This window comes from Nelusetta ayraudi, unplaced genomic scaffold (genome assembly GCF_046127955.1).
Source record: "Nelusetta ayraudi isolate G7.1 ecotype Tasmania unplaced genomic scaffold, CSIRO-AGI_Nayr_v1 ptg000002l, whole genome shotgun sequence".
NCBI lineage: Eukaryota > Metazoa > Chordata > Actinopteri > Tetraodontiformes > Monacanthidae > Nelusetta > Nelusetta ayraudi.
In genome coordinates this window covers 10,119,356-10,139,011 of record NW_027466052.1, presented here as the reverse complement: position 1 = coordinate 10,139,011, position 19,656 = coordinate 10,119,356, and the positions used below count along the sequence as shown (strand labels likewise).

Here is a 19,656-nt window from a genome sequence, read left to right as displayed (position 1 = left end):
TTCCGATGCACAGACGTTTAAAGGTCCAGTAGTGTAAAACTTTTAAGGAAGCTTTTAATTTAAGTCTCGTATTTAGGCCACTGGGGGCAATTTTGCAGCCAACTAGGAGGAAGACCCTCATTGCTCTATGTATATTCTTATATATATGAGATATATCTTTCATTGTACTGCGAGTATACAATTTTATTAATGTATTTCTGGGCTGTATTTTGATCTTTAACCAATATAAAAATCATAAATTAAGCCACGTTTTACCCACTGGACCTTCAATTGTAATGTTGCTCACTTTGCAGACAAGACCAAAGAGCCCGCCCCTCCCGTGCCCAAACCAGTGCCGCCAGGAATCCACCCAGTCCCGATGGTCCAATCCCACCACCCTGTCCCGGGACTGATCCCAGGCCACGGCCCCTACCTGGGGCCCGGCGCTCTGGGGCCCGGCGCTCTGGGGCCGGGCATCGCGGCCTCAATGATGGCCCACAGGACCAACGAGGAGGAGCGGTGGCTGGCGCGGCAACGCAAGCTGCGGCAGGAGAAGGAGGACCGCCAGTACCAGGTGTCTGAATTCCGCCAGCAGGTTCTGGAGCAGCACCTGGACCTGAGTCGGCCCGCGGACGCGCCGGATCACAGAGCAGACCCACACAGGTGAGCTCTCCCTGCCAGGGGGTTTAGAGTTGACCTGATACCAGAGGATCAAAAATGAGTCCACTTATCATCCCGACTCACAGCACTGTTGAATTCCCTCACATTAAATTCCCCCCAGTCTTCATCTGTCTTAAGAATACACACACACACACACACACGTGACGTCTGATCAAGGCAGCAAATATCTGTGATATTTCTTTTGTATATATTTAAAAAGACATAGTAAACCTACATGTTCATTAGAAACCATTTTGTGAAGTGTTTAGCACCAGGCTGTATTTCCTTGCCTCATCGGGACAGCTGTGCCTGTGTTTTGAAGCATCAAAAGCTGGCAGCCTTCAGAAGTTTGTTTTCAGGCACGGTGGGGAAAGAGGAAAAAGATAAACCCTGTCAGAAACGTCACATCTGCTCTTTATCTGACAGCGTCAACCTCCTTCCTGGGCCCGGCTGCAGGCAAACTGGCAGCTACTGCACATTACGGCGTTGGCGCAGGCTGTAAAATCGGGCCCTGATCACAGCGCCATCTCCTGAGTCGCGGGTCCGGCGCTCGCAGCGGCTGCGAGCAGGGACGGCTGAGGCTAATTCTCGGCCATTCTGCGCAGTTGTCCCCCTCGTAGCGCTTCCTTCTGTTGCGCGGCCTCCGTCAGTGTGGCTGTGGGTGTGAAGATGCGGTTAGCGTTGCATTGATAAGGAAATTGCGTGCAACATGATCAGCAGCCCTTTGGTATAATCAGAGTGTCACAAGCTGCGGATTACAGATTACATTCGCTCGCCGACACGCCGACGGAAATGCAAACACAAACAGGAAGTGCGGATAATTTGACTGGTCGCGCAGCCTGCCTGGTTTCTGCAGAGACAGTCGTCGGGGACGGCGTCCACCAGCCATCTGCCTCCTTCCTCTTTCCCTCGGCTGCTTTTCCTCATCTCGGCATCACATCATTATTTCCTTTTCAAGTGTTTTTTCTCTCCCACCTTCAAGCCCTGGCTCTCTACTCTCGTATATATTTATCTCCCTCGTATTACTCGGGTATGTTTGCCTCCCCCAGTCTGTCTTCAGCCTCCCTGTGTCAATCATTTTCTCCCCTGTTTAATCTAGCGGGGTTATCTTCCCGACTGGCCTCCCCTTCCGCAGCAGTCGATTTCTCTCTTCCTCTGTACGTGTGTGTGTGTGTGTGTGTGTGTGTGTGTGTGTGTGTGTGTGTGTGTGTGTGTGTGTGTGTGTGTGTGTGTGTGTGTGTGTGTGTGTGTGTGTGTGTGTGTGTGTGTGTGTGTGTGTCAGTTCGCAGTGGCGCATGCATGCCACACAACTAGCACCGATCAAACACAGGCCTGTATATCTGGAGGATATTGTGTGGCTTGGCCTCGTCCTCACTGCGCTCTGGGCTTCTCTGCCTGGGCTTGATAACACTGTTTGGCACAGACAGACAAACTCGCAGACATACTGACAGAGGTGAGGGTGGAAAGGGGAAAGAGACGTATGCATTCTAGCGCGTGTGCATGTGTGTTTTGTTGAAAAGAAGCGCACCAGGCACACTGACTCCCAGGGGTGGGGATCGCTAGGTGCCTGACGATTCAATGCGATTCCGATTCAGAGGGCTACGATGCAATTAATCTAGGATTGCTATTTATCACAATTCATATATAGTCCCAATATACTTTGTAATTGGCCTTGCCCTTTGCAACCCTATTGGCAGCTTAGTGTTGTGTTGTGTTGTGTTGGGGATGGTTGTCTGGTTTGCAGCAACTGGAGGATTTTCTGTCTTTTCCTCCAACTCCAGGTGCCAGCGGGCAATATGGTTCTTCGTGTTCGTCGCGTTCCCACAATATGCGCTTGTAGCGTGACACAACTCGCAAGCAGTGTGACTTTTGTCCAGTTTCTTTTCTCCCTTCGACCTGGTAAAACACAAAATGCTGCCTCATGCTGGCTTTAAATCCCGAAGGAACCGCTCAAATTTGTTTTTCAGTCATCTTTAATGCCGTGTGTGTCGGTGTCTCGTCTCATGAGTTGGTTTGGATCAATGCGTGCTCGTGTGTCTAGTGTGCGTCACCTTAAACGGTCCGGTACGACCGGACATAAGTGCTTCATTTAAAAAAATAAAAAATAAAAATAAGAAAAACCAACATTTCCCCCACACCCTTACTGACTCCTGTTTTTAATGTGTCTCTGCAGATCCATACCAAATCTTCACGAACCAGGAGGCCGAGACCTCCACCCTCACCTCGGTGCCCCTCCGCCTCTCATCTCCCCGAAACTGGCGCAGCCTCCTCGCGAGCACCACGCCCCCCCGCCGACCACGCTGTGGAACCCTGCGGCCCTCATAGACACGGCCTCGGACTCCAGACGCACCTACGAGCCCTCAGGGATGGGACACTACGAGCTCGGCCGGCTGCCGTCGGGGCCCTCCAAGTACGAGGACGGGGTGCAGAGGAGGGACGGGCCGGCCACGGCCGAGAAGTATCCTCCGCTGAGGGGCCTGTCGGAGCCCAGCACCTTCCTGGCCGATCTGGAGAGATCCACCCAGTCCTTCTTCAGCCAGCAGAGGGCGTCGCTGCCCCTCTCCAGCCAGTACGACCTGGAGGCAGCGGTCAAAAGCAGCACGGTGCTGAAGAGCCTTCAGGGACACGCCGGTCACATCAGGCACGGACAGGGCCTGGGGGCCGCTGACGGCCAAGGCTTGGGCCCGATGACCACGCTGGCCATGGGCCCGGACTCTGTGCTGATCTACGACGAGTTCCTACAGCAGCACCGGAAGCCGGTCAGCAAGCTGGACCTGGAGGAGAAGAGAAGGAAAGAGGCCAGAGAGAAAGGTACCCACTGGACTTCTGCCAATAAGGCTTCACTGGTCCTTGATACTTAAAGCTTCAAGACTGCTAAATATTTTCTGTCGCACTGTTGCATTTTTATTTTAATTGAACATGAGGCTTCACAGCATGTTCCAAGTATTCCACACACAATACAATTCATTGTGTTTAGCGGGGAGAATTTTCTGATTCCCAAGTTTCTTTTGTTTTCTCTCTCTCATTCTCTTTGTCTCTGTCTTGTCAGCTAAATCATTATACTGTGAGGCTGCAGCATTTTAGCTCGAGGTTATCGCGGTATCACAAAGTCATCCAGGTCCACGCCTGCTCTCTGTGGTGCCGTAATTATTTGAAATTGGCGTGATGTCAGCGACCCTTTCTGTCTGCCTCAGGTTACTACTACGAGCTGGATGACTCATATGATGAAAGCGATGAGGAGGAGGTGAGAGCTCATCTCCGGAGAGTAGCCGAGCAGCCCCCTCTCAAATTGGATGACTCCACAGAGGTACAGCACCTGCCAACAGATGCGCTCTCCATCCCGCCTGTGACGGAGCCAAACACAGGTGCACATGGCAAGACATTAATCCCTCTTTCTTTTTGTTCCTTTTCAATTTTCTGGCGCAGAAATTGGACTTCATCGCGCTGTTTGGCCTGACGACCAGGAGCCGCCATGACGAGCTGGTGCAGCAGAAGAGGAGGAAGAGGAGGCGGATGCTCAGGGAGCGCAGCCCCTCGCCCTCCGTGTCGCAGTCAAAGCGCACGCCCCCTCCGCCGCCGCTCAGCACCCGCTTCACACCCGAGGAGATGGACCAGGCGCCGAAGCTGGAGGACAAGAAGCGTTTCCTCACCGCGTTCAGGCTCTCCCACGTCACTGTGCAGCAGAGGAGAGGTGAGAGAGTTCCAGGAAACACACCCACCACCACCGACCACCAACACCACCGCCCCCCTTCTGCACCAAGTGTGGGAATGCACAGCTAATTGGCACTTGTCCCAATTACAAGTCATCCGTGCTGCGTGCCGTTCGTCATGTTTAGTTTGGTCTGGAGAGCGAGTGGCGGCAGACTAAACTGTGTCTCGCTGCGTCTCTCAGCGACTCGCGATTAAATAAACCCGGCTCGCTCTCTGTTTAACTTTAAATCAGTGCGCCTTGAGAGCTGCCTTTGTGTTCTGGTTCTGAAATGAGAAAAAGATGAAAATATCTTTTGCCACGATGTGTAAACACTCATCAGCGCGAGGAAGGTTCTCGCCACCCGACCGACTGACCGACCTGCAAACATCACCACGGTCATATCGCGCCTCCCTCCTCTGTCGTCTCACTCTCGTTGACGGGCAACAAACTGATCTCGCAGAAACTTTTCGTCGTTCGCCGGTCGGCTCTGCGTCAGCCCAACATTGGCGCGGCGCTGCCGTCTCATTAACATGTCTGGCGAAGCCCCAGGAGGGAAAAAACGCAGAGGGGTCGAACAATATCCACTTCGACCCCAAACCCCTTGCATTATCCGCCGCAGCGTTTACCAGCGCATGCATAATGTAGCAGCTCACCATGACCCAGTTAGAGGGAGAGCCAGGGGAAGCGACTGGTGCTCAGGGTCTGTTTGTAGCTGCTCGCAGCAACACGCGTACGGACGAGGCTCCGGCGAGTGGCGGCGCCGGGTTTACAGTGATCCTCTCCTAATCCTCTTGACGTACCGTTTGCGGCCTACAGATGGCAGCGCTCTCCGCGGTGCTCGCTGTGAACTGGACAAAAGGGGTGTTTTATTCCTGTTTTGTTTTTTTGTTGTTGTTTTTTTTCCCAGATAATGAAAAGGTAGCAGAGCTGCTGCAGGCCATCAAAGAGAAGAGTGTCACCTTGGATACCATCAGACACGCCCCTCACCCGCTGTGCACGAGCCCCCCAGCGCAGAGCTCCGGTGAGTGACGCAGCCGTCACCGTTGTGCGAAACGTAGCGCAGGATGTGACCAGTGGTGGCGTCTCGCCCCGACCCGCCGCCGCCGTCGTGACTAACTCCTTCTTCCAACGCCCGCAGATCCCACCTCCGCCCCGCCGCCCGAGTCCGAGGACGGCCACGGCGTCCGACCGCACAGCCCCCCCACACGTTGCCCGCCGTCCCCCGGCGGCCACCCGAAACCCCTCGGGGACACATTAAGACCAAAGGAACCCCCCTCTCCAGCTGTCTACCCAGACAAGGCCCGGGGGCCCGGCGAGGCGCTAATCTCCAAGAAGAGCTCCAGCCTGCTCAACAGCTTGCGGCCCCCGCTCCCCCTGCAGGCCAAAGAGGGCCTTCACTCCACCAACGGTCGCACCAAACCCTGGGACACTTTCACCCCCGAGGAATTCGCCCAGCAGTTCCACGAGTCGGTGCTGCAGTCCACCCAGAAGGCTCTGCAGAAACACAAAGGTGGGCGGCTGCACAGGGGAGGGAGGGAGGGAGGGAGGGGCTTCAGGCGAAAGCACAGCTCGCCCTACTGGACGGTCAGGGCATTGTTTTGCCAGTTTTATGGCAAAACAATGGCCAAATATCATGCATCTGTAGAAATAAAATTGCAGTTATTTTAATTTAATTTGCGTGTTATTTATCATTAATGGTTTCTGTGAATGCTCAGTCTATACATTTAAAGGGCCAGTGTGTAAGATTAGGCTTAATTTTTTAATTTTAATATTGGTAATGGCTTAATATACTGCCCTTAAATAGATTCATATAAATGTATACTCAGTGCAATGAAAGTAATTTGGTTTTCCTGCCCTTATAATGGTTCTCATGCATATATATAAGAATATACATGTAGCAATAAGGATTGTGCTCCTAGTTAGCTGCCATTTAGCATCTATCGCCATATTTAAGGAAGCTTAATAGTGTCCTAAATACGAACTGCGTTGTCAGGAGGCCTTCCTCAGAAATGTTACACGTTGGACCTTTAAACATCTATTGATTGATTGATTGATTTAGGTTTATTTTTATTGTAAAGAAGAAGAAAAAATTACAAGAAGCAAAAAATGCAAGATAAGACACGAACACCAGTTGTGAAAGCTGTCGACACATTATGATGACTTTGTGCTAAAGCCTTTGTTTCTGTCCCTCCTGCTACGGTGCCACTTCAAGCAGGCGGCGCCACGGGGACGTCGGAGTCGTCCCACCTCCAGGAGTCGTCGGTTCACTACAACATTCCAGAGCTTCAGAGCACGCTGCCCTGCAGACCGCTGCCGCCGCCCCACTCGCAGCCCCACGCAAACGCTCACCAGTTCCACCATCCGCTCTCGCACGCGCACCCTCAGCCCAACGGGCAGCACATCTCCGCGCCGCCGCCGCACCGCGAGGCCTCAGGGACGAGGGAGGAGCTGTCTGGTCCAGATGACTCTGAGGAGGACGAGGAGGAGGAGGACGACGAGGCTCCGGCCTCGAAATGGCAGGGAATTGAATCTATATTTGAAGCCTATCAGGAATATGTTGAAGGTGAGCAGCCACAGGGAACATTAGGTGCTTAATGAGCTCAACTGCTGTTGCTGTAGGATGCCCCTAGGCCACCCCCCCCTGAACAATGTGATCTTCACCTAATGCATTCTGATACAGTGTATAGATTTTATAGACTTTTTTGTCTCTGTTGTATGTCTTGAACTTGTAGTTACCAGCTGCATCATATTGTATATGGCATTCTTCATTTATTTAATAAGACCTGCCAATGTGCTCCCTCGCCACTAGAGGGTGTCATATATCCTGGCTCTGTGTATTGTGTTGACACAAGTGTACCAGTATTTCTCTCTTTCAAGGTCTTGTGCATCTCCCTCTGCAAGTTGACATTTTTCCTCCTGACCTTTGACCTTTTCTTTTCCCCTCCCTCTTTGGTCTCCCCCTGTGCCGCCCCGTAGAGCAAAGTTTGGAGCGCCAAGTGTTACATACTCAGTGTCGACGGCTAGAAGCTCAGAACTACAACCTCAGTTTGACTGCAGAGCAGCTGTCTCACAGCATGGGGGTAAGACAAAGTTTTCCACTGCTCTTCCACGCACTTCACTTCCACACAGACACACTGGCTGTCATAGGGACATTGCCACGGCTACGGAGGATCAGAGATGTAGTGCGACGTCAGAAAACAGGGCTTAACACAATTGAAAAGTGTTTCCTAAACGACACTGAAGTCACTTGCTTTCTATTTGATTGCAATTTTGCAATTACTATTTGAAAGCTGGAGCTTATCTGACCGCATGGCCACAGCTGAAGACACAGTGCACAGTAATGAATCTTACACTTTGGCCATTTTACAGACAATACATTTTCATTCTTACTTACCATAATGGATTTATTCATGTTCAGTACCTAAATTGTTGGGTTTTATTGTCTTTTTTTTATACAAATGTCACATACCTGAAATGACAGCTTTCTTGGTGCGACCTTCTTTAAATGTGGTGCTCCGTGTCCTCCACGCAGGAGCTGATGTCCCAGCGACAGAAGCTGGCAGTAGAGAGAGAGAAGCTGCAGGCGGAGCTGGAGCACTTCAGGAAGTGTTTGACGCTGCCACAGACACACTGGCCTCGAAGCGGCCATTACAAGGGCTACCCCCCCAGGTGACCCCGACATGCCGACCAAATGGCCCCCCCCAGGACCCCTGGACGCCTCCCAGTTCTGACTGACTGACACTCAGAGTTTATTTTTAACGGCCTGGTCCACGAGGCTCCACCGAGGAGAACATGGCTGGCTTAGTAAGCATGGATGCATGGAAGGAAGGATGGATGGATGGATGGATGGATGGATGGATGGTGCAGGACCATGGCGTAAAGGGCAGGTCGCCTACGGATTGCGCCCGTGCCACGAGCCACTAATGCGTGCCAATGTAGCCAAGCACCACCAGAGGTCAGCCATCGCGTCGGGCCAGAAGGTCACCCGGAGATCCACACAAACACGTTCACGCAGCCTGCTTCTCTGCATCGTCGGCCGCCCGCCGCTCCTCTGTTCGCTCCCCGCGTCCCTCGCCGCCACAGCCACACAGACAATCCTGCCAATGAGGGAGCAGCTGCCCCAGAGGGGGCGTGGTCAATGACACTTGAATGCTCCAAAGGCTCCTGGCCAGTCGGAACTCTTTCTGTTCTGTTTTGGTTTTATTTCTTATGTTTTTATTTTTTTTTTATCGTTTTCTTTTTCTTTTTCTTTTTTTTTTTCTTACAGCGGCCATGAGCTTTTGAACTGGAAATGCACTTAAAATAATAAAAGCTGAAGAACTACCTGGTGGTACTGTGTTACAACAAAGAACTCTTTAAATTAGGGAAGTAAGAACTCAGAAAAATGCACATTTTTGGAAAAAAAAAGAATTAAGAAAATGTTTTATTTCGAAATAGGAAAAAAAATTTGAGAGTAAGAATTTTAAAAGGTGCTTCAGCCTTGTATTGTACATAATATGAAGACTTAAAAAGAATTTTGTATTGTTTTTATTACTTTAATCATTGTTATTTTAAAGGAAAAAGACGCTTGCCATTTTTATATGTTGATGCTTCTTTTTGTTGGGGGCGGGTTGGAGAAAGAGAGCCTTGCTTTCAGTGTTTGTACTGCTGCTGGCCAGAACAGCTCGTTTCCATTGAACAGAGAGCGAAAACAGGATGCACTCCCTCCCTCCCTCCCACTCCTCCTCCTCCTCCTCCTGCTCCTCCACCTCTTAGCTGGCGCTGCGCAGCTGGGATGCGACCACCTCATCTGGCATCCGAGCCAAGCAAAGCTGACTTAGAAGTCCCAGCAGCTCGGCTCCCGCCCTCATATCCAGTCAGCCTCACTGCTGCTGACACCACCACTTAGCTTATGAAGCCAGTTAGTTTTCCTTTTGTTTTTTTCCACTTTGATCTATTTGATTTTTTTTTTCTACCATAAAGAGTCTTTAACGCCACCAGCGGATGAAACTGGTTCCTGATGCTTTACCACACACACACACACACACACACACACACACACACACACACACCATTGGACCTGTCACTCACACGTCGTACGACTTTATTCAGCATCGGACTCAAACAGCACGACGGTTTGCATCCTGTTGCGCCTTACGAGATGACCTTCAGCAGCCCTTAGAGGACACAGTGCCAAAGTGAGAAGAAACTTGTAGCGTTTTGGATTCTTCATTTCAAACTTCAGAGTTGGGAAGTTGGGAAGCCAAACACAGCACTGAGGACAGCCATCCACCGCCCGCTTTGCTCCCCGACCTTCCTCGATTGCATTTAGCCTTTTTTTTTTTTTTTTTTTTTTTTTTTTGATGGTGCTCACACTCCAAACATGCCAACGAAATTGCAGAACGCTGTAAAGTATATCGGACTCACCTCGCACCTGTTGACTCCCTCTGCTCGCATGTCACGCGTCCTGTCAGCTCTGCCTTGAGAGTTTGGATCTGTAACTGATGTCTCCTCAGCCAGGAGGGTCTTGTGTGGAGGGCATCCCAGACGCACAGGTTACAGGCACCACCGACTGCTGCTGTGTGAAGGAGGGTGGCGGCTTGACATTTTTCAACACAAAATGACAATAAAATGTGCAGAAAGATCTTTTTTTGTTATTATTTTCATCATTAGGAAGCACAATTTCGCTCCTGCATACTAATTATTAAGTGCCCTTAAAAAGAATTGGGAGCCTATGAATGAGTTGCAGTCGATATGACAAACACGGATGGCATGAAATCAGTGATCAGGGAATGGACGTTCTCCATCAAAGCGCCTTCTGTACGTGTGGCACCATTGGAGTTGGTGCGTGACCCTGAATGCCATTTTCAGAGGAGGCGTTGGCCCACAGGAGCCGAGAGCAGCAGGCAGAGAGACAGCGTCAGGATAGCGGGAGTAAGCCGAGAGCTTCGCGAGGCAGTGCACCTGCTGAGGTCAGCTGACGTCGACCTGAAAGGTCCAGTGCAGCCAGCCAGCCCCGCCCACACCCAGCCGCCCCGTCCCCTCCAGCTCATGCACGCCCATGCAATAGCCCCATTACTCAGTGGAGGATGTCTAGATGCTGTGAAATTCTGTTTTTTTTTGTTTTGTTTTTTTTAAATGTACTTGTTTGAATTCATTGTAATGTAATATATTCTTTGTTGAATGTAGTAATTAGGTATTTATGAATATATGGCTGTGATTTCAGACAAAAAAGAAAATAAAATATTTCAAAAATGTCCTGCATTAACCTTTGATCTGTTGTGCGCGTGCTGGGAATGCGATTTTTTTAATCACATTGTTTTTAATAAATGAACACTTCATCCCAGTTGTCAGAATACACTCCTCCGGACAAATTCATCCAGACCAATCAAAGGCCTCTGATGACATCCCTTTGAAAAAAAAACATCACAAACAAACACAAGGGAGATTTATTTTTATTTTTATTTTTTTCATTTTAATTTGCTTTACTGAGAATGCTGAGGAATGAAAACAGCATAGCTGTGCAACAGATAATTCTAAGGGGCCTTTATCCTGCCTATTTGACCAAGCTTATTAATTCAAATGTTAAACATGAAATTATATTGTGAAAGTGGGCTGATGAAAAGAATGCAATTTTTTTTTTATCTCAACTGTCGAAACAAACGCTAACACAACCACAATGTAATGAAATTTGTGTTATATCTGACAGACTTGGGTCCAAGTCCATCAGGACAAATTATAGGCAAATGATGATGATGTGGCTACACTTCAGAACCAGAATTCCCATCAATAAAGTATCAAGCATTTAAATACAGCAAAGCAAAATACAATGCCTGATCTTCACCTCTCAAAATTTAAAGACAAAAAACAAAACTTATACACAAATAATTAATAAGCTAGATGCATTTATTTTGAAACAGTCGACTAAAAAAAACTTTCTACAGAAGAATTTACAGGAACAACCAACACACAACCAAAACATGCAAACAACCGCTTAAATATAGTTCAATTTAATCCAAAGTAACTATAAATCAGCTGTTTTGTCTGTGGCAAGACAGTCTTTGCGGTAAAGAAGCAGGACTGATGAGGTCACGCTGCCTCAGCCTGCGGTTGGAAGGGCAGGTGTTTCAAAGCCGCCGGGATCGGACGCAACAACACGACAGGGTTGGAACTGTCAGCTCAGTAGTCGTTGAAGTGTCCTTTGCTGTCACCGCTGGGCTGCATGTTGGAGCGCAGTTTGTACATGCAGTTGAGAGAGTCCAGGAAGAACGATCGTATGGTGTTGATCTCCATCAGAGTCAAGTTGTCCAGCTGAGGAGGAAGAGGAGCAGAAAAGGCGTCTTCAATAACATCTTTGCATTATTCGCTTCTGAAGACAAACTCTCTTAACGGCTTGAAAGACATGAAAAGGGAAGTAGTAGGCTCACAAAATGAGATCATTTGATAATAATCTGTCTCTGGGGCACTTTGCCTCTGCTTGTTAAAGGAATTTATTCTTATCTTTTACAAGCACAGCGCTGGAGTTGTTGCCATCATATTTCAATGCTGCTGGACTTGTACTTTCATGCACGTGACAGATAAAAGTTGAAACTGAAACTGAATAACTCACCCAAAACTGATATTTCATCCACTTTCAACTCACCACTCAACAACAGAATTACACCCAATGCCAATAGAAAATATACGCCCTTTTCTTTCCACAATTGCCCCCCCAAAAAAACCCTCCAGAATGGTTGTGTCAATACACTGCCAGCAGAGCCTCCACTAACAATAGCGGCGAGCAATGTGTTCATTGGATGAACTGTTACATTTGCAGACGCTCCAACACGCACAACCACAAAAGGAACGAAAAACAACAAAATCAGCGGCGGTCCCATTTTCCATCCGTGTGAAATCACTGTTAAAACCAAAACCTCGGCGTTGAAACACTTGGCGTGTGATGCGTCAAACCTTGGCGTGAGCCTCCGCCTGAGTGATGAAGCTGTCGGCAGACAGGCGCAGTTTGGCAACGCGTGTGTCCCAGATGTCTTTGACCAGCGTGCGGATTTCATCAGCTTTGGGGATGTTGTCAGATGCACTACAGAGAGAGACACACACACACAGCAACATGTGAGTTACCGGCAAAGCACAGTTGGTTGGAGGATGGAAATGATTCTTTTGAACATGCGAGCATCATGAAGTAAAGTAAATAATTTATAAATATGTGTCAAAAAAAAAAAACCTCAACAAGTACCTACTTTTTAAAACCACACCCCAACCCTGGTTTTCAGTAATCAACCTAGCTTCCATGTAATAACTTTAACAGATAGATAGATAGATAGATAGATAGATAGATAGATAGATAGCTTTCTATGCCTCATTTTAACTCCATTTATTAAGAATATGCCTGCGGGTCCAAAGAACCGTATTTATTTAACTTTTAATTTGATTTGTTCTTAATTTATTTTTCAAGAGGACACCATAACAGCCACGGGAGACTTGAAACAGCTTGTTATCACATAATGATTACGAAGAGTATATTACATTTAAGTAATAGTGTTGTGATTGTCGGTTTGAATGTTTCACTTCCTGGCACTAAATGACCAGATGACAAGAAAAGAGACACAGTAAGGTTCAATTATTTCTTTCTTTCTTTCTTTCTTTCTTTCTTTCTGTCTGTCTTTCACACTAAATATGTGATCACCATTGTTGTTCACAAGGTGGCATTCACGGCCCCCACTTGATCACCTACTGATTCCCTTCAGACATCCTTCAGGATGTGACAGACAGTGGGAGTTCACCTTTTAAACCAGAGTCATGAGTGGGTGTGATATTCATTCTGGCCGAGCCGTCGTCCCTTTATGCGGTGTGCGACCTACTAGTTAAGCAGCAGCTTGGTCAGCTCCATGTAGTGCGGACTGGGAACAGGCATGAAGGCATCCTCCTTCCTCTCCAGGTCCCTCATCTCCTCCAGCTTATCTGCACGACATCGACACAGGAAGACAGGCTCAACTCCTGTTGCTGTTGCAGTGTCAAAAATAAAATAAAATAATCACCTATACATCTATTAAATATAACAAAGCGCAACTGTCTGACCGACATCCATCCAGGCTGGAGGGACAATTCTGCACTTCTGCCTCTGTTTCAAGTTGAGCGCCAGCCACACGGGGACGTCAACCGGAAGTCCGGGGTTGAAAGGACCCAGGTCGCCCTGAGCGCAACAGAGAACAGTGCAGTCACTTTCCCTGCGTTTCCGGCTTTTCCTACTCATTCACACACAAAGCAGGAGTTCCAGTCCCGCCACGCTGCCGCTACGGCAACAGAGCGAAGCCCGTCACAGTTGTCAGTATCTCTTTACAGCACGCAAACACAGAAGCTCTCCTTACCCCGATCAGATAGACTTTGTCCAGACTGAAGTTCGGAATGATCTTCACCGTCTCCTTCTCGGCGAGGAACTCCACCTCTGCGGGATCCATCGCTACTAGTTTCCTCGTATTCGTCGCTCAGTCTCCTCCGACTTCGCCGACAACACGGCGAACTTTCCCGCGCTGGAGGATGACGCCGGATACGACGGTGACGTCATCAACGTAACGTCACCACGCAGAGACGCTTCCGGCCTTTCACCTTGTGTGTTTCAATAACAACGCCTGTGCCCGATGGCAATGACTGGCCATAATAATGGCAGTAAAAGAAAAATAAATAGCGTTTGTTGAGGAAATCGGCCGGACCTTGTCGTTTTCTGAGCGCGAAGGGCCATGTGCAGCATTTCTAAAGATTGTCCACTAGGTGTCAGTATTCTCTAAGCGATAAGAGAAAGTCAAACGACAGCATTTTTTTTTCTTTTGAAACATACGTTTACGCTTTCAATGTGTAGTTACAATTAAAAAAAAAAAAAAAAAAAGATTAACTGCTATACATTTGCAGTTTTTCCCCGGTAACAACTTCTGTGTTACTTAGAATTAAAATAGCAACAAGGCAACAACCACCAGTTCATGTAAAAGTGGATATGCAACATTTTTCTCCTGCAAAATAACCAGTGTATAAACTGTAAATATTAGGACAAATTGTCATAAAAACTGTTACATTTTTAATAATCTACTGTGTAACTAACAATAACGATACATGCAGACTGAAACTCCATTTAATGATGGAGTTTTGTTAGACAGATATGATAAACTACTACAATACACTCTACAAATAATCTACTCTACAAAACAATAATGTATTTTACTACTTTTTTTAAATTAAAGAATTATTTCTATTTTCAAACAACCTGACCTTTGACCTGACCTCAGAGGGTTTTGACTATTATTTTGTTCACATCTAAGGCACCGGTATACTTTTGTAAAACAACCAAAGATCTCTGACAAAAACTTTCCAAACAATTTGAGAAGTTTGCTTCATTTTATATATATTCGTTTTAAACAATTTGTTAATAAGTTTCTCAAAATTAAGCTCGCTTTTACAAAGGCAGTTCCGAGTTCTGCAGTTAAGGGGGCGTATGTAAATGTAAATGTCTAACAAAGATCAAAACCAAAACACATTTGCCATCCTCAATGAAAAACCCCAGTGAAGAAATAAGACTCGTGCCTCATCAGCCCAAGGTCTTCAAGCCGGTCCAGTTTTCACTGGAGCATCTTCAGAAGATAGATGGTTGTGCATTCAGTACCACTAAAAACACTCGCAATGCTCTTCTTAGACCACACACAAAAATCTAAATTTTCAGACCACTTTTGTAACGACCATTTCAGGCCTTTAGACAGAAATGAGAAACGAAATCAGACAGAATATTTGTGATTCAATCATTATCCACGTTAGAGCCTAATTCTGTAATGCAAATGACAGTAAATATCTGATCAATTGATGAGGGGGAAATTAGAGCTGGGAATAGTTCACTTAGCCGACAAATCTAAGAAAACATAATCAGTTGCAGAAATCAAAACAGAAAAAATGTCATGTTAAAAGTTTGCATTTATCAAACATCACTGCCTTATCGTCTCGTCTTCACCTTTTAAAGTGGACGCATGCCAACAGTGCATGAGCAGCGCTTGCTCTTGACTCAGTAATGTAATCGGTCAGTGCAACGCTGGTTCCCGTCGGCACACAGGTCTCTGGATGGGACAAGGGCTGCACGTTGAACACTTCTGTGCTGCGCAGCGAGTAGCATCAAGCATGCTGAAATGGCAGCAGCGTTGGAGTGTGCATCTGTGTGCGCGCGCCCCCGCGGTGTGCTTTTGACTGTTAGCACAGATCCAGGACGGACTTGTTGATCACAGGGTTGGTCCAGTCGTTCCTCAGATCGTCCAAGTGATTGTCAAAGTCAACCAAGTTGTCATAGGACCGGCCCTCCAACAGGGCCGACGTGATCTTCTGTGCTTCGCTCCAATCTTCAAAGGAGTCACTGAGACACAAACAGCGACATCAGTTTGATATGTCAAACATCAAAAAACCACAATGATTTATTTAAATGTTTTTTTTACTATTTACTATTTTACTATTACTTTTCTAAATCACTGTGACTGCAACGTGCCATGGCCTGTGGTGGAGGTGAACATTCAGGTAACAAAAACGGAGACACATACTATGTTACTTCTCTGCTTTTCCATTTGTTTTCATGATGATCGTAGATGTGCACGATGGGTTCGAAGCAACTCATTGTTAATCTGCTGTTGTCCACCTAAACAGTAGAAGTCAAAACAAAGACTTTAAGAATTTACAAAAACAAAGCATTGAATTAAAAAAAAAAAAATCATATAAACTTACTGGATCAAAGTCAATATGCATATACAGCTGCAAAATTAATTGACCTGACCAACAATATTAAGACATTACAATTTCATTTCAACAGAGAATATGATCAGCATGTGTGTATGTGTTGTGCACTGATTTTACCATAACAATTGCTGCTTCACTAAAGTTCTCAGAAATCCTGGCAGCCACTTTTTCAGCAACCTGGTTGGGTCTGCGCAGCAGGAAGACAAGGAGCAACAACATCAACAAAATGCATGAGCGCGTGAGTGACGCATATCTGTTTGTGTTCAACACAGACAGTGTGTCAGCGTCCGCGCAGTCGACCATACCTTGAATCTTTCGTCCGTTCATTGGCTTGATAATATCCGGCAATAACATAATTATTTTCTTTGCACCAAGTGTCAATCTAAGATATCAGGAAATGGGAAGGGAGAGAGCAGAGTTCATTAACGAATCATGGCAAGGAGCTGTTTATAAGTTCATTGCACACGTGGTAAATAAAACAGTTACTACGCACTATGACTCTGAGTTTAGTAACGTTTAATGTTTACCTTTGGCTGGGAAAAACTTACTCAGCAGACATGTTGATTAAACTGGAGGTTTTTTCCCAAAGTGAAGGCCTAACTGAGTGTGTGCACGCTGTTACTCACCAGTGTTAAAGCAACTTCTAGCATTGGTGCCAGAGAGAGTGTGCCGTGGAACAGCGGGACACAGTCCACACACAGGGTGGGCTCACTGTGACCGTCCTTCTTCTTGTCTTTCGTCTTCTCTGCCACCAGCAGCCCGTTAACGGCGTAGTGCGGATACTTGGCGGCGTGCAGGAGCATCTTGCAGTAAGCCTGACTTGTCAGCTGAATCGGCATGTTGGTGAGAAATTCGCTAAGCCACGCACAGAGAAGTTGGGTGGCTTCAAAGGGATTGCTACAGCTGCCTAATGTCGTTAGCTGAGCCGATATAATGTACGGTAAAAAGTTAGATATCTGCCTCGTCAGTCACCTTCTTGGTAAAATGTGTAGTCGGGGCGATTCCTCCCAAGGCAATCATGAAAGCGCTGCAATTGGTAATGGTTAAAAATGTCTATTTGTCGTACAAGAACAACTCATTTTCACAAAATGTAGCCGTGTAAGCTAATCCTATCTACCACTCGTTTCTTTGGCACCGGTGTTGCCGTCAGCCAGAAAGAGATGTCGTAAAAACGATGACCGGCTTAGTTTGCGTTCTTCCGTTCTAGGGAAGTACACTTCCTTCTATACCATCAGCGGACGGGTGCGAGGAAAGGACCACAGGTTGGATTCTTTTATGAATAATACCTACCTTATTAGACAAGTGTCGTTTGTATTTCACGGCTAGAATATACCATAACATCGTATGGTAACTAAATATTTTTGTCAGTTTTCAAATAAAACCCCGCTTTTTCGCTAGGGTGAACGGTTTGCGTTAGTGACTTTGTCCAAGCGGATAGAAGCTAGGCGGGCTAACAAACTGGCTAGCACCCGACGCCGTCATATATAAGTGAAGGCCAAACCGCCTAACCAGTAAATATAATATCTTTGATGTTAATGTAATACTTTCTCAGCCACGGATTAACGAATTTAGTGGCGTTGTCTCAAAAAATTAAGTATTTCTGTAATAGCGTTGAGCCATATGCGGTGACCTTGTGTATGGCGGCTAAAGCTAACATTACCCTCCATCTAGCCACTTGACCCGTTTTCTTCGGCTATACATTAGATCATCAGCTGCTACTAGCTAAAGAGCTTTACAGTTTTCGCGCAACGATTATTGAAAGATAAATGTAAGAAATGTATATTTATTAATCGAATTACCATACATTTGTCCTTGAAGTATACCGCACCTGGAAAAATGCACGTTTTGCTTTATTTTATTCCCCTACAATTTGTTTTGATCTATCTTTCGGTTGTTCATAGTTAACGTTAGTTAACTTACGTAGTTAAGAACGTAATTAGAAGTATTTCTGGCCTCAGAATAATAACGCCGAAAGAAATTCAGTTTGTTTTCCCGGTATACGTGTATATCACTATGCTAAACAAGGTTGTTAAAATATGACTTTCTCACAGAATGCTGGCCACCAGAGCTCTGAGCCTTGTTGGCAAACGTGCCATTTCCACGTCCATCTGTCTGCGTGGAGGACATGGTGAGCATAATCTTGACTAAATGGGTTATGTCTCTTTTTGAGAGGCTAAGGATATCTCAGATTGACCTGTTGCACGTGTTTACAATTAATAAATTGAAATAACGTTAAGTGTTTTATTTTGTATGTATTTTAACAGTAGTCAATGATTATGTGAGACTGAAATATTTGCATTGAAAGGAATTACATCAATATGATTACCTTACTAAATGCAGAAATCAAACACCTCAGTGTTTTATTGTGTCTGAACAGTTTTTCTCTTTTATCCTACCCAGGCGTTGCCAAGGTCGAGGATTACACTCTGCCAGCCTACTTTGACAGGCGCGAGAATCCCCTCCCTGATATCAGCTATGTGCAAAACCTGAGTGCAGAGCAGAAATCCCTCAAGGAGAAGGAGAAGGGCGCCTGGGCTGCACTCTCTAATGAGGAGAAAATTGCTTGTAAGATTTCACTGTCATGCTTTTTTGTTTAGTGTGCTGTGATGTCCAGATGTCCTGGTCTACTTGATTTTTATTTTTTTATTTTATTATTATTATTATTTATTTATTTATTTATTTTTATCAGAAAATGTTTTGTTAATGTAGCAATGAGCTCGTGTTCAAGTTATTTGTCTTCTATTCCAATTTCAAAGTTAATTTAGGATTCGTTTGTTCCTTCTCTTCAGTGTACCGCATTAGCTTCAAGCAGAGCTTTGCTGAGATGAACAAGTCCTCATCAGAGTGGAAGTCTGTTATTGGAGGGATTTTCTTCCTGTTTGGCGTCACTGGCTTCGTTGTGCTGTGGCAGAGAAAGTATGGTACGTAAGATTAAAAAAGATTGAGTTGGTTGATTCATTGGTGGTTTTAAATGTGGTTACACTGTACCCATTACCAGCATTGCTTAACGTATTTGTGGAATTGTGTGAAATGTGAATTATTTATTTTCAGTGTATGGACCTGTTCCACACACATTTGAGGAGGAGTACAAACAAAAGGAGCTGCAGCGAATGCTGGACATGAGGATCAACCCAGTGGAGGGCTTTTCATCCAATTGGGATTACGAAAACAAGCAGTGGAAAAAGTAAATCACTTGGAAGACCATAACACATACTTGAAAAGAAAAGCAGACCAACTCAACGTTACAATAATAACTGCATTCTGTACTTATCACTTGTCTCTTACCTCAGTCTGTGCATTTTTGGAAGTATTCTTCCTCTAATGGTCGTTGTGTATTATAAAGATAAGAATAAACTGTCCAACTGATGAAAGCTGTCTCTGTGTTAATTTCTAACCCTAACCCTTTTAATGCCTCTCACACCTGAAAGTGTGTGTTTAGAAGTGGATGGCAGGACCATACAGGAATTCAAAGAGTTTTTTGGATTTAGATTTGAGAATTATTATTATTATTATTATCATTATTGTTGTTATTTTTTGGGGAAAAAAAATAGACGTCTTCAGATGGCCATTCTACAGGTATCCAAAATATCTGA

At 46.1% G+C, this 19,656-nt stretch overlaps 4 protein-coding genes across 7 annotated transcripts in view; 2 read left to right on the top strand and 2 right to left on the bottom strand.

Moving 5' to 3' along the window:
* The window catches only part of gse1b (Gse1 coiled-coil protein b), a 157,391-nt gene extending 146,825 nt beyond the window's left edge, over positions 1-10,566 (top strand). Inside the window, exons 9-17 of one of the 2 annotated variants that reach the window (XM_076023333.1) lie at positions 294-642; positions 2,813-3,450; positions 3,834-3,946; positions 4,066-4,330; positions 5,238-5,351; positions 5,469-5,840; positions 6,543-6,893; positions 7,307-7,410; positions 7,863-10,566. In XM_076023333.1, the coding sequence (XP_075879448.1) occupies positions 294-642; positions 2,813-3,450; positions 3,834-3,946; positions 4,066-4,330; positions 5,238-5,351; positions 5,469-5,840; positions 6,543-6,893; positions 7,307-7,410; positions 7,863-8,003 (2,447 nt within the window). In that variant the 3' untranslated portion in view covers positions 8,004-10,566. The remainder of the gene's footprint in view (positions 1-293; positions 643-2,812; positions 3,451-3,833; positions 3,947-4,065; positions 4,331-5,237; positions 5,352-5,468; positions 5,841-6,542; positions 6,894-7,306; positions 7,411-7,862) is intronic. The other variant, XM_076023343.1, reaches the window with a different exon arrangement.
* A 628-nt stretch (positions 10,567-11,194) lies between these two features.
* On the bottom strand, positions 11,195-13,882 carry gins2 (GINS complex subunit 2). 2 transcript variants are annotated; one of them, XM_076023368.1, is made up of 5 exons: positions 13,675-13,882; positions 13,385-13,499; positions 13,168-13,309; positions 12,260-12,386; positions 11,195-11,620 (listed from the first exon to the last, which is right to left on the bottom strand). In XM_076023368.1, the coding sequence occupies exons 1-5, from the start codon at positions 13,762-13,764 to the stop codon at positions 11,489-11,491; spliced, it is 606 nt and encodes a 201-aa protein (XP_075879483.1). In that variant the 5' UTR covers positions 13,765-13,882; the 3' UTR covers positions 11,195-11,488. The 2 variants fall into 2 exon arrangements, with proteins under 2 accessions (XP_075879483.1, XP_075879491.1); XM_076023376.1 differs by having other exon boundaries at positions 13,168-13,267; positions 13,675-13,871.
* Positions 13,487-19,434, top strand: cox4i1 (cytochrome c oxidase subunit 4I1). 2 transcript variants are annotated; one of them, XM_076023397.1, is made up of 5 exons: positions 13,487-13,491; positions 18,112-18,191; positions 18,464-18,628; positions 18,853-18,984; positions 19,115-19,434. In XM_076023397.1, the coding sequence occupies exons 2-5, from the start codon at positions 18,116-18,118 to the stop codon at positions 19,249-19,251; spliced, it is 510 nt and encodes a 169-aa protein (XP_075879512.1). In that variant the 5' UTR covers positions 13,487-13,491; positions 18,112-18,115; the 3' UTR covers positions 19,252-19,434. The 2 variants fall into 2 exon arrangements, with proteins under 2 accessions (XP_075879512.1, XP_075879503.1); XM_076023388.1 differs by lacking the exon at positions 13,487-13,491 and adding an exon at positions 17,196-17,325 and having other exon boundaries at positions 18,115-18,191.
* Positions 14,674-17,036, bottom strand: emc8 (ER membrane protein complex subunit 8). Its single transcript, XM_076023355.1, has 5 exons — positions 16,690-17,036; positions 16,369-16,445; positions 16,181-16,250; positions 15,871-15,965; positions 14,674-15,689 (listed from the first exon to the last, which is right to left on the bottom strand). The coding sequence occupies exons 1-5, from the start codon at positions 16,900-16,902 to the stop codon at positions 15,530-15,532; spliced, it is 615 nt and encodes a 204-aa protein (XP_075879470.1). The 5' UTR covers positions 16,903-17,036; the 3' UTR covers positions 14,674-15,529.
* Positions 19,435-19,656: the final 222 nt, after the last annotated feature.